This window comes from Sapajus apella, unplaced genomic scaffold (assembly GCF_009761245.1).
Source record: "Sapajus apella isolate SASKATOON/1434 unplaced genomic scaffold, GSC_monkey_1.0 scaffold94, whole genome shotgun sequence".
NCBI lineage: Eukaryota > Metazoa > Chordata > Mammalia > Primates > Cebidae > Sapajus > Sapajus apella.
The window spans coordinates 3,035,362-3,048,800 of record NW_022437034.1 but is presented as its reverse complement, the minus strand read 5'-3'; the positions used below and the strand labels follow the sequence as shown (position 1 = coordinate 3,048,800).

The following is a 13,439-nucleotide window of genomic DNA, read 5'->3' as shown; positions in this document are numbered from 1 at the left end:
TAAGACACAGAGGCCCCCACTGCCATTTTGGCCACTCCCCACTCATGGCAGCTTTTCAAAGTATGAGGAGAAGGACCTGGACTACAAGGGGCAGGAGTGATCCCTTGAAGGATGGTGGTTGGGCAGCACTGCCCAGTAGCAGGCCACAAGGCAGGGACTGGTGTCCAGTTGTTCTTTTTATGGAGGGTGAAAAAGCTTCTCCCAGCCACAGGGATGAACATCAACTAGCCCAGGACCTGAGACACCTCCTTCTTGGCCTTCCTGCTCCCTCAGTGGTACTAGTAGTAGGAGCTTGAGTGGTGGGGTAGCCCAGGTTTCTGGCAGACATCGAGAGGTTCCACTCCAACCCAGGAGTAAATACTCTGTCCCTCCTTTCCCCTGGTTTGGGTATTTGGAATCTGGCATGGAATGTTGTCTATTTTGGATCTGGCCCAGTCCACTGAGGGGCCACGGAGGGGCTATGTTCCCTCTTGGGTATTCAGCAAGCACAGATATATGTCCCCCAACCATCCTCTGACAGATTTCTGACCTACCTGCTGAGGAGTCCTCCAGCTGGACGTAGCCTGGGGGCACCAGGTCCAGCAGGGTGTAGGTGATCAGCCCATTGAGACCCTTGTCAGGGTCCACAGCTGCCACAGCAATGAGCGTAGTCCCTGGGGTGGCCCCCTCCAGGATCCGCTCCATGTAGTAGGTGATCCCAAAGGGTTTGAACTGGGGTGTATTGTCATTGACATCCAGGACGTTGACAGTCAGCTTAGCTGGGGTGGAGGCAGTGAGTAAGGGAGAGGAGAGGGACACCAATGTGGCTGGGCCAGGACTTCCTTAGCCTCCGCCAAACCAGGAGAGCATGGCAGCATCCCACAGCCCCCCTGAAGATTGACCTAACTCTCAGGGTGCAGCACATGAGCCTTTCCAGTGGTCTAGTCACTTGCTTTTCCATAAGAGGAAGGGCTGGGTGACCCTGGTGGAGCCCTTGGTCCTTCCTGTGCCCTGGTTTCCTAACCTGCTCAATGAGATAGGGCAAGATGATCTTTAAGACCCTAGATCTTATCTGAGCTGTCCCCTCTATGTAATCGGCCTGGGCCCTTAACCATCTGAGTCTCTGACATGGAAGAGATGACCAAGTCTGCCCTTCTTTCTGGAAAACGCGTGCTTCTGGGCTGTGAAGATAAGCAGCTAACATCTGCTAGGCCTGGTTTCCCCCACAGCAGCTGTCTCTGCCTCATGGCAGAGGCAACTTGAGTCCACCCCATCCCCACTTCCCCCACTCCACTCTCGCTCTGCCCACACAAAATCTACCCCTCTGACAGCCCCTTCCCAGCTCACATCTCAGGCTGCAGGCAGGGTGGCCTGGGCCTGATGGGCAGAAGGTAACACCAGGCCCCTCTGTTCTCCACCATAAGTGCCTCCACCCCCAAAGCAGTGTCTGTGGCCTCAGGTCACCTCCCCTTACTCCTTGCTTCCTCTGTGCTAACCCCGTGGCTTCCTATCAGATCATGGGGTTCCCATCTTACATCCTAGCCACACCCTGGTTACCAGTTCTGCTGACTGAACCTAAGCCTCTGTCAAACCATTTTTTCTCAATCCGTTCCAGGCTCTACCAAGCCTCCTTCTTACTCTGAGCCCAGGGGTTCAGATCGCACATAGTTCTGGGCTTCTGGATTCCCCACTGCTGAGCTCTGCACAACCATCACCACCCTGGGCCTGACTGTGGCTGCTACCTTCCATCCTTCCATGCCTTTAGTGTTCTCTGACTCCTGACCCCTGGCCCCCGGAGCAGTTGGGTCTTGTTGCTCTCTCCCTGGGGACAGACCATTGCTGGTTCCCCACCTGCCCCCTGCCCTGATTGGCTCTGAGTAACCAATGAAAAATGTCTGCAGGGAACCTTACCATTTGGCACACTGACGGAGTGCTCTGGTAGGTCGCTGGCATTGTCAGTTACTGAGAGAGTGACCTCATAGGTGGCAACCAGCTCCCGGTTCATGGGGGACTTCACCATTACGGATCCTGTGGACCAGACCAGGTCAGGTTCAGCCTGAGCAGAAACCCCTAAAATCTGCCCTTCCCAGGGGTGCGCCTGGCTAAACCCTCCCAATCCCCACAGAGGATGATGGTCCCCAGTGGCTCCTGGGACTTGTGGCTGGGATGGGCCCACAGCCCCCTCATAAGCTGGGGGCACATGGCTCTGCCCCTCCCATGATGCTAACTAGCCAGGTGACTTTGGGGAAGTTATGTCACCTCTCTGCACCTCTGTGTCTTCATTTGTAAAATGAGATAATTACAGTACTGTCAACCCATCATTTTCTCAATCCTCTACTATTTTGAGGATTAGAAAAACAAAATGAGCTTCCAATTGCAGAGTGTTTAGAACAGTGCCTGGTACACTGAAGCTATGGAATTGCTTGTTTAAAAAAATGCTGTATTCCCTAACAATGCGAATGCACTTAACACTACTGAACTCCACACTTAAATGTGGCTAAAACGGTGAATTTCGCTATGTATATTTTATCACAATTTAAAAAATGTTTAGATTCTAGGGAGATCAAATTGAAAGGAAAGTCACGGTAGCTGAAAAGCCCTGAGGGGGTTCCCTGGAGGGGCGGTGGTGGAAGAGTATGGATGCTTCAGGTCCATCCCTTTGTCTTGATTAAATAGGGAGTGACATGGGCTGATTGGTTCTATGGCAGTTCTAGCAAGTGACAGGAGCATTGGTTCCATGGCAGTCCTAGCAAGGGGCTTCCTTCTGTTCTACCCACTGCCTCCCAGAGTCTCTGCCTGCTCCCCAAATCAGAGAGGAACCCCCTAGAAGTGTGGGCTGGGACAGGACAGACCTAGTTTGCCTGGCTTTCCTGGGACCTTTCTTGTTCCTGCCTGTTAGAAGGCCTGGTGGCTTCTCCTTTCATTGGCTTCACCCCAGAGTGAGACCTCCTCTCCCTCTCAGGCACCAGGGTCTCTGGGATTCCCTTCCCCCTCGGCAGATCCCCTGCTGGGCTGCTGTCCTCCATGGGTCCCCAGCCGGGGGGGCAGTCACTTACCCTGGGCCGCCTCCTCCTCCTCCTCCTCCTCCTCTTCCTACTCTCGCTCCCTGTCCCCCAGGCTGGGGAGCGAGGATGGGGAGAGGGCAGCTGCATTCAGTCTGCAAAGGCTGGGCCACGGCCTTGGCCCGGGCCCCACAGGACAGGAAGGGTTGTGGGGGTGCGGTGGGCATGGAGGAAGGCAATGGAGTGAGGCAGAGAAGAGATGAGGTGGGAAGTGACAGAGAAACAGAGCTCAAACCTGTGGGCCTGCCAGCCATGAGGAAGAGAGAAGAGGGTTAACATCAGTTAGTTCAGGGTGCAGCGGGGATGCAGCAGAGTGGGGCAGGGAGGATGCTGGGGACTCAGAGCTGACGGGGTGGGAGGAGGGAGGGAGGGGTGGAAACAGGGAGTGGGGAGGGGAAGAGGCACTGGGAAGGAAACCAGGGGAGCAAGCAGAAGCCCACTTGGAGTGGAGAGCTCAGGGGCTGAGGCTCTGGCAAGAAGAAAAGGGAGCAAAGTGGGCAAGGGAGCTGGGGGGAGCTGAGGATGAGGGGGCAGAGAAGACACTGGAAAGAAAAATAGAGAAGAGAGTCAGTTGGAGGAAGAGGGATCAGGAAAGAGAAAAGCAGTAGGGAACAGAGCAGAGCCTCCAGTTGAGCTGGGATGTGGAGCAGCTCTCCATGGTCCTGACCAACCCAGGCAGCCAGGAATTTTGTTAACCTGGGACATGGCTGGCTCTATCTAACTTCTTCTAGTGCTCATGGCTTTTCCTTCTTCTGTTTCCCTTTGGGCCTCAAATGCAGATTCATGTTCTTTGGTTCACTATGACCACTGGTACCTCTCTTGTTTTATGTGTGCATCAACTCCCTTTCATTCCCATACACCTCTCTCCTTCCCTTCTTCCCTCAGGGAGTCATTGTAATGTACTGAAGTGTATTTTTTGTTAATAAAAGTATTTCTGAAAATCATGTATTGCTTTGTATGTATTTTACATTTATGCAAATGGTGCTGGGGCATATATCTCATCCCATTTCTTATCCTTTTCAGTAAAAACTTATATTAAGATCTGCCTACATTGCTCTGTGTGTGTCTAATTTATTGCTTCTCACTGCTGGCACTGCTGGCTGGTACCCACATGATGTGCACCCCCCATGTTTTATTCTTCAGTCTCCCAGAAATGGACACCTGCATGTCCCCCAACTCCACCAACACCAATAACACTGCAGTGAGCATCTCAGACAGTTTCGTTAACGCCCTGAGACTTTCTCTGGAACATATACTTGGAGGTGCAGCTGCTGGGTAATAAGGTTCAAGTGTACCTTATGCTGGATTGCTATCAGACAGTGGAATCAGTCACAACTCCTACAGCAGTGCATGAGGGTTTCAATGTCCCCACACCGTCACCAATACCAACATTCTCCAGCATCCTAATGCCTGCTAATCACATATGAAAAACTAATTTCTTGCTGCTGTCCTAGTGCTTTGCCATAGCCATGTTGATTTTTCTACTGCTCCTCTGGGCCTTCCAAGAAGTACACCCACCAGCACTGTGTCCCTTTCCTAACTCCTCGAAGGAGAAAAACACTGAACTTTTGGGAAAATGATAAAACCACCAACATTACAATAAGCTGCATACATTGTGAAAGATAAGCCATGGTTCTCTTGGTTTCATAGTGTAAGAAAATCATTGATCCACATACAACTGGCAGAGGATTTAAATGGCCAGCATACATATGAAGAAAGTGTTCAGCCACCTAGTTAGGAAAGAAATACATGTTAAGCCTGGGCGCAGTGGCTCACGCCTGGAATCCCAGTACTTTGGAAGGCCAAGGCAGGTGGATCACAAGGTCAGGAGTTCAAGACCAGCCTGGCCAACATGGTGAAACCCCGTCTCTACTAAAAATACAAAAAATTAGCTGGGCATGGTGGCTCACGCCTGTAATCCCAGCTATTTGGGAGGCTGAGACAGGAGAATTGCTTGAACCTGGACCCGAGAGGTGGAGGTTGCAGTGAGCTGAGATCACATCACTGCACTCCAGCCTGGGCTACAGAGCAAGATTCTGTCAAAAAAAAAAAAAAAAAAAAGCATGTTAAACAAGGTACCATGGCCAGGCACAGTGGCTCAGGCACTTTGGAAGCCTGAGGCAGCTGGATCATCTGAGGTCAGGAGTTTGAGACCAGCCTGGCCAACATGGTAAAATCCTGTCTTTACTAAAAATACAAAAATTGGCGGGTCATGGTGGTGCATGCCTGTAATCTCAGCTACTCGGGAGGCTGAGACAGAGGGATTGCTTGAACCCGGGAGGTGAAGGTTACAGTGAGCCAAGATAGCACCATTGTACTCCAGCCTAGGCGACAAGAGCGAAATTTCATCTCAAAAAAAACAAAAACAAAAACAAACAAGGTATTACTTTCCTCTAAAATTGCCAACATGAAAATGTTATCATTTTTAATGCTGCTGTGAGTGTGGTGAAAGAGGTGCTCTCATACAATGGTAGGGTGAGGAAATCAGGAAGGCCAGAGAAGCTGCTCAAGGGAGGGGGAGGAAGAGAAAGCAGAGAAGGAAGGAGCAAGGGGAGAGATGGAAAAGAGGAAGAATCTGGTGTCACAGGGGAGAGAAGAGAATAGCAAGGGACCAGCAGAGGAAGAGAAAGAAGGAGAAAGGAGTGGGAAGCAGGGAGCAAGGAGACTGGGCTGGGAGCTGGGAGAAAGGCGGGAGGGGTGCAGGCCCTTGTACCTGTGTTGATATTCACAGCAAAGGCGTCCTCCTGGTTGGGCACCAGGCGGTCAGTGTCGTCCTTGGCCACAATGCCGATGATGTGGTATTCTAGCTTTGGGTTGAGGTCACGGTCAATGGCCGTGACATTGGCAATGACAGTGCCTGGCTCGGCCGACTCCAGCACGCTCACTGTCTGGATGGGGTTGAGGAACTCGGGGCGGGAGTCATTGATGTCATCGATCAGGATGGTGATGATGGCTGTGCCCGAGAGAGGAACGGTGCCCCGGTCGGTGGCCACCACCACTAGCCTGTAGGCCTCCTGCTCCTCTCTGTCGATGGTGGCATTGCCGACACGGATGACCCCGGTGGCTGGATGAATCAGGAAGCGGTCCTGAGCCCCGGCTTCTATTCGGTAGACCAGCTCCCCATTGAGGCCACTGTCCTCATCCGTGGCTGTGACTTGAAGGACTGAGAATCCTGTTGGGGAGGAAATGGAGTAGCTACACACTGTGGCCTCTTCCAGAAAGATCTACCAAGATGCATTTGTTGGTGATGTGCAAGAGGCCCCTCCTCACAACAGCCTTGACACATTTTCTTTTATACATTTTTCATATTTGCAATTTTATAGGAAAATGGAATATTATTTTATATTCTTTGATTAAACAATATTTTATAATGTAATGGTTAATTATATGTTCTACAAATGGTCTGCTTTTGTATTTTGCCCATTTTTCTGTCAAATTATACAAGTCATATAATTATGACAACTTCACACTATATATATATACAATATATATGTATATATATGCATATTAAATATATATGTATTTTATATATATATATATATATATATTTTATATTTATATTTTTTTTTTTTGAGATGGAGTCTCGCTCTGTCACCCAGGCTGGAGTGCAGTGATGTGATTTCAGCTCACTGCAACCTCCGCCTCCTGGATTCAAGCAATTTTCATGCAGCAGACTCCAGAGTAGCTGGGACTATAGGCACCCACCACCATAGTTGGCTAATTTTTTGTGTTTTTAGTAGAGGCGGGATTTCTATTTTGACATGTTGGTGGGGCTGGTCTCGAACTCCTGACCTCAAGTGATCTGCCCGCCTTTGGCCTCACAAAGTGCTAGGATTACAGGCAGGCATAAGCCACTGCACCTGGCCCGAGACAAATACACTTTTCTGTTTGTTGTTTGCCTTTCAATATTGGCTATAACTATTTGATGTAACAAACTTTAAATTAGTATGCATACAAATTTAATATTTTTCCTTTTGAGTTCTTTTATGCTCAGAACCTTTTTATCCGGAAATGAGTTATTCATCTAAACTTTCTTCATTTATTTAGTGTTTTCTACTTTTTAATATTCTTTTGGTTTTTATTTTTGCATCTGATATTTATTTATCTGATATTTATTTTTGCATCTGATAGAATCTACGCTAGCTTCCCCATAGGCTTCATTGCTTCCTTTATCACATCACTTTTTTTTTTTTTTGGGATGGAGTTTTGCTCTTGTTGCCCAGGATGGAGTGCAATGGCACTATGTTGGCTCACCGCAACATCCACCTCCCGGGTTGAAACCATTCTCCTGCCTCAGCCTCCTGAGTAGCTGGGATTACAGGCATGTGCTACCATACCTGGCTAATTTTGTATTTTCAGTAGAGGTGGGGTTTCTCCACATTGATCAGGCTGGTCTCAAACTCCTGACCTCAGGCGATCTGCCTGCCTCAGCCTCCCAAAGTGCTGGGATTACAGGTATGAGCCACCACGCCCGGCCTAACATCATATTTGATTCTTTAATTTATTAGTATCTGCTCCTGGGCTATTTCGTCCTGGAGTCTTGTACCCACAATGCATGGCTTTATATACTGTAGCTTTGTAATAGGTTATAAAATCTGGTTTATCATACTATGTTTTTCAAAATTTTCTTATTCTTCCAGAAGTTATATTTTGATTTTCATGGGAATCATGTTGATCCTATTTTGACTTTAAAATAGTCAGTGTTTCCATATGGGAACTCGGATGCATATACTTAAGAATCTTGTTTTGCAGACAAGACACGGAGGCTCAGAGGAGGGACGTGAGGGCCCAGGTGTCCGGACTCCCTCTCCAGTATGCTCTTCACTCACCCTGCTGCCCATCTCTCTCCCCACTGGAGGCAAACTCTGTTAACCTGAGACTCTAGTCCCCTGCGGCCACCAACCAGCCCCTGGTTGGGGGTGGGGGGGGGCCTGTTCCTGCTTACCAGGTGGGCAGTTTTCCAGTAGGTAGACAGTGAGAGTGGCAGGGCTAAAGGTGGGCTGGTTGTCATTGTCATCCAGGATGGTGACAAGCAGGTGGGCCGTGCTGTTGAGCAGCCCAATGTCCTCAGCCAGCAGCAGCAGCTCCAGGATGGGTGGTGAGAAGGCCTCCCGGTCAATGATGACACCTGACCTCACAGTCACCACGCCTGGCACCCGGTGTCGCCAGCCAAGGAAACACACAGAAAAGGGGGGCAGTGGGGAAATAGGGTAAGAACCAACAGGGAGAGAGCAGAGAAAGACAGAGGCACCATGGGGGACAGAGACAAAAGAGGAGCAGAGACAGTAACACAATGACTTTCTTTCCCCCAGGCTCAACCACCCGTGCTTAGGGAGGGCCCCACGCATCTCCTGTGGTTGTCCCCTCTGCAGGTGCCCTCTGCTGTCCTCAAGACCCCTGCCTGGGAAGAGTGACCTGGGACAGAAGAATGACCTTCTCTGTCGAGTGATGTGCTTTCCTGCTGGCACCTGTCACCAAAGCAGCCTCCTGTCCAGGACCAGGCTGATGTGACATGGTTTGGCTGGAGGACAGGAAAGTTGCTTCGGCTACTTCTGCTGGACTAGGGGCCTGAGCCCCCAGCCTGGGACTGGGGAGATGAAGGGAGTGGGCGGGCAGCTCCTGGCCTAGGCTGAGAGTTTGTGCACCAGGAGGTCCTGTGTGTTGTCTCCAAGCCTCTTCCTACGTCCTCCCGTCAGGCCCATGGGTGACATAATCCAGCTGCAAGGTGGGGACTCTGGGCTGTGAAAAATGGGGTCTCCACGGGCAGCCTGAGTTCAGCACTGAGAAGGGAGGCCCTTAATCCAGCACTGGGGCCATCCCCACCCCAGAACCAGGCTGGCAGTGCTGGGTGGCACAGAGGCCTCACCGGTGCTGTTGTTGATGTCAAAGAGGCCACTCTGGGTGCCCAGCAGCTGGTAGGTCACCACGGCGTAGATGTCTTCGTCTGCATCCAGGGCCAGGATGGGCCCATTGAGCACCGTGAGAAGGGTCCCTGGGCCAGAAGGAGAGGGGTCACCACAGGGCCAACCCAGCCCCCTGCCCTCCCACCTCCCCTGCCCTGTCCCGGTGAGCCATGGCTGACAATGGATGAGAGGGGAGGGAGGTGAGGTGGACAGGGTGGGGAGGCCCTGGCAGCGGGCCTGCGGCAGCCTTGGCAGACTGAACGCAGATGCCTGGGGAGCGGCCTCAAAGCCCTGCTGGGGAGAAAACACGAGAGTGGTGAGCAAAGCCCCGGATGCCCAGAGCCACACCTGCCTTCCCAGCAGCCTTTGAGGCTGGACACTCCTCGGGAGGGTCTGGGGCTCCCTGACATCCTCTCCCCATGTGTGGGCCTCTCCTATCTACACGTGTGCAAACAATGCTCTACCTTTGGGGGCCTGGCCATACATGACTAGGAATCCACACATGTGTGCATCAAGTTCTGTGTTCACATGGCCACAAGCACTTGCCCAGAGCACGTGCAAACCTGGGATTCCCTGGTTGTGTGCTCGTGTGCCTCTGCAGGTGGGCATGTATGCAAATGAGCACATACATAGTGTGGGCACCCATGTGCCTGCGTGTGTCTGTGCACACGTGTAACCCCACACACATGCCTTGATACGGCCACGCACAGGCACATGTGTGAGCATATATACAGACAGGTTTAACAGTGACATTCACCTAGTGGGGATGCCCAGCCAGAGATGAGGAGCAGGGGCTAGGGAGACTGGAGGAGTGAGGGTGCCACCTTGGGGGACATCAAAGAGGAGATTCTGTCCCTCTGAAGGGAGGTGAGTCTAGTCAGTGCATGTGTGTAGACAGAGGGCTACGCTGGCCTGCCCAGGACCCCCTGACCTCCTGCTTCTGATTATAGATGCTCCCTAGGGCTTCCAGAAGCCCCGGGATGCCCTGCACTCCTGGGGTGGAGAGAGCCGTGGGTGGTGGGCCCACTCCTCTCCTGGGTAGTCCTCACACCTTAAATGCCCCTCTTGAGGGATGATGGGGCAACTCTCAGACCACCCTGGGAACCAATGACCATGACTGTCTCTTCCAACCAGACCTGTGGCCTCTTTGGTGTTCGCAGGAGGACAGGCAGCTCCAGCCCATCATCCCCCGGAGCTGTGCCCATCCCTTCCCTCCCACACCCACTGGGGTCTATGTTCAGCTATGCCGTCAGGCATAAGGGAGGTAGGTCCTCAGGCATCCCAGGCCCCAGTGGTGCCTGGCAATGGCAGGAGCTCCCAAGGGGGCCCTGTACCTACCAGCGGGAGAGTTTTCCATCACCTCTGCCTGGTAGGTGCTTTCAGTGAAGAGGGGGTGATTGTCGTTCTCATCCGAAAGGAAGATCAGAAGCAAGTCATAATCCTGCAAGGGGCAGAATGGGGCAGGTTGTAGGCCATGTTCAGCAAAGTGCCCCCACCCAGGTGGGAGGAGGGTTGGGAGGTGGAGGATTTGGGCACAGAGGCAGATGATCAGAAAAATCCACACCAATATGAACTCACATTTTTCAAAAGAAGGCAAACAAGGGAGCAACAAACATGGAAAAATGCTCAGCATCACTAATCATCAGAGAAATGCAATGAACCACAGTGAGATACCCTCTCACACCAGTCAGAGTGGCTATGATTAATAAGTCAAAAGCAACATGCTAGGCGCAGTGGCTCACGCCTGTAATCCCAGCACTTTGGGAGGCCAAGGCAGGCAGATCACTTGAGGTCAGGAGTTCGAGACCAGCCTGGCCAATATGGTGAAACCCTGTCTCTACTAAAAATACAAAAAAATTAGCCGGGTGTGGTGGCACACACCTGTAATCCCAGCTACTTGGGAGGTTGAGGCAGGAGAATCGCTTGAACCCAGGAGGCGGAGGTTGCAGTGAGCTGAGATCGTGCCACTGTACTGTAGCCTGGGCGACAGAGCAAGACTCCATCTCAGAAACAACAACAGATGCTGGTGAGGATACAGAGAAAAGGGAATGCTCAAACACTGCTGTGGGAGTGTACATTCCTTCAGCCACCGTGGAAAGCAATATGGAGATTTCTCAAAGAACTAAAGATAGAACTACCCTCAATTCCACAATACACCTCTACTGGGTACCTACCCAAAGGGAAATACATTGTGATCTCAGAAAGATACTTGCCCTCATATGTTTACCACACTATTCACAATAGCAAAGATATGGAACCAACCTAAGTGTCCATCACAGAGGACTGGATAAAGAAAATGTGGTATATAGGCCATGGGATACTGCTCAGCCATAAGAAAGGGTGAAGTCATGTCTTTTGCAGCAACATGGATGGAAATGGAGGCCATTATCCTAAGTGAAATGACTCAGAAACAGAAATTCAAATACTGCATATTTCACTTGTAAGTGGGAGTTAAATAATGTGTAGCCACGCCTATACATGGAATAAGAGACACTCGAGACTCAGAGGGTGAGAGGATGGGAAGGGGGTGAGGGTTGAAAAATTACTTATTAGGGACAGGGCATGGTGGCTCATGCCTGTAATCCCAGCACTTTGGGAGGCCAAGGCAGGCAGATCACCTGAGGTCGAGAGTTCGAGACCACCCTGACCAACATGGAGAAACCCCATATCTACTAAAAATACAAAATTAACTGGGAGTGGTGGTGCATGCCTGTAATCCCAGCAACTCAGGAGGCTGAGGCAGGAGAATCACTTGAACCCAGGAGGTGGAGGTTGCGGTGAGCTGAGATCGCACCACTGCACGCCAGTCTGGGCAACAAGGGTGAAATTCCATCTCAATAAAAAAAAAAAAAGAAAGAAAAAAAGAAAAATTACTTATTGGGTACAATGTTCACTGCTGAGTGAACACTGAACCAAATAGATAATTTTGGGTACACTCGATGGCCCCGGTCTTCACCACTACACAATACAGACGTGTAAGAAACCTGTACTTGAATCCCCTAAATCTATACAAAATTTTTTTAATCTAAAAAAAAGCCCACACCAGGGTTCAAAGACCTGGGTTGAGGCCCAATTCTGGGCGACCTTGGGCATGTCGTTCCCCCTGTCTGGGTCTCAGTTTTCCAGTCTGGCAAATATGGATTTTTAACTCCTTCATGGAGGTGTCGTGAATGGGATTTAATCCTGTTCCACCTTACTTCAGGCAGGCAGATGAGTCCTGCTTCTCAGATCCTCACGGCCTTCCTGTTGCCCTGGTTGGAAGAGTTCATCCAAACTCTGCCAGTGCCTCCCTTCACACCTGCCAACCCTCAGAACCTCCAGCAGCCTGTGCGCTGTCATCCCCTCAGAGACAAGTGAACTAAGGTGCAGAGATGGGGAGTGGCCACTCAGAGCCAAGTGGTGAGTCAGCGGCAGAGACCCGCCACTCAATGCTGCTCTTACTCAGGGACCTCCTGACGCCCAGGTAAAGGAGAGGGAAAATGAGAGCAGGAAAGAGAAAAAGTGGGGGCAAAAAGAAGGGAGTAGAAGCTGGGTGTGGTGGCTCACAACTGTAATCCCAGCACTTTGAAAGGCTGAGGCGGATGGATTGCTTGAGGTCAGGAGTTTGAGAACAGCCTGGCCAACATGGTGAAATCCCATCTCTACTAAAAATACAAAAATGAGCCAGGTGTGGTGGTGGGTGCCTGTAGCTACTTGGGAGGCTGAGGCACAAGAATCGCTTGAACCCAGGAGACAGAGGTTGCAGTAAGCCGAGATTGGGATTGCACCACTGCACTCCAGCCTGGGCAACAGAGCGAGACTCCATCTAAAAAAAAAGAAAAGAAAAGAAAAGAAAAGAAGGGAGTAGGAAGCAGAGGAGCACCACATGGGAGTGGAAGGGGCATGTAGCTATGACTTTCTCCAGCCTGACAACTCCTCTGGCTAGACAGATAGGGAAACTGAGGTCCAGAAAGAGCAGTGCCTTGGCTGTGCCACACAGCTAGTCAGGAGCAGAGCTGAGATGAACTGGGTCTGAAGGGTCCTGGCTAGGGGTTTACTGCAGTCTCATGGGCTGGAAGGACAGAGCTGACCCCCAACCTAAAGGGACTGTTTGCTTTGCAATATTCTCCCTTTAGTAAATAGCTCATTTCTTTGGCTTTTCAGGGGATAGCCACCTGGAAAATGCAGGCCTTCCAGGACCTCAGAGCATGCTTGTGAGTGCATGCAGGCCCATATACCCCATGCACACATGCAGCATATGTCCTGGTATCAGTGGTTTGGGGAGAAAACAATGAGAGGTGATGTTCATTGAGTGTCATGTGCCAGGTACCATACTGAGGCTTTCATGTATATTGGCTCCTTCTTCCTTTCCACAGCTTTGGGGTAGGTGTGATCTTCATTTTGCAGAAGAGAAATGGAGGCCAAGAGAAGTTAACTGGCCAAAGTCATGCACCTACTGAAGGGGAGAACTGGGATTTGAACCCAGCACGTGCTCACTCCAAAGCCTGTGCTAAGC

General features: G+C 50.9%; 1 protein-coding gene across 6 annotated transcripts in view; it reads right to left on the bottom strand.

Moving 5' to 3' along the window:
• Positions 1 to 13,439, bottom strand: part of CDH23 (cadherin related 23) — a 418,948-nt gene that overhangs the window by 16,197 nt on the left and 389,312 nt on the right. For 5 of the 6 annotated variants that reach the window (XM_032256272.1, XM_032256266.1, XM_032256267.1 and 2 more), the window contains 6 exons: positions 10,283 to 10,385; positions 8,908 to 9,033; positions 7,987 to 8,190; positions 5,755 to 6,213; positions 1,891 to 2,007; positions 534 to 758 (listed from right to left, as the gene is read on the bottom strand). In XM_032256272.1, the coding sequence (XP_032112163.1) occupies positions 534 to 758; positions 1,891 to 2,007; positions 5,755 to 6,213; positions 7,987 to 8,190; positions 8,908 to 9,033; positions 10,283 to 10,385 (1,234 nt within the window). Of the gene's footprint in view, positions 1 to 533; positions 759 to 1,890; positions 2,008 to 2,791; positions 3,285 to 5,754; positions 6,214 to 7,986; positions 8,191 to 8,907; positions 9,034 to 10,282; positions 10,386 to 13,439 lie in introns of those variants that run through there. The other variant, XM_032256269.1, reaches the window with a different exon arrangement.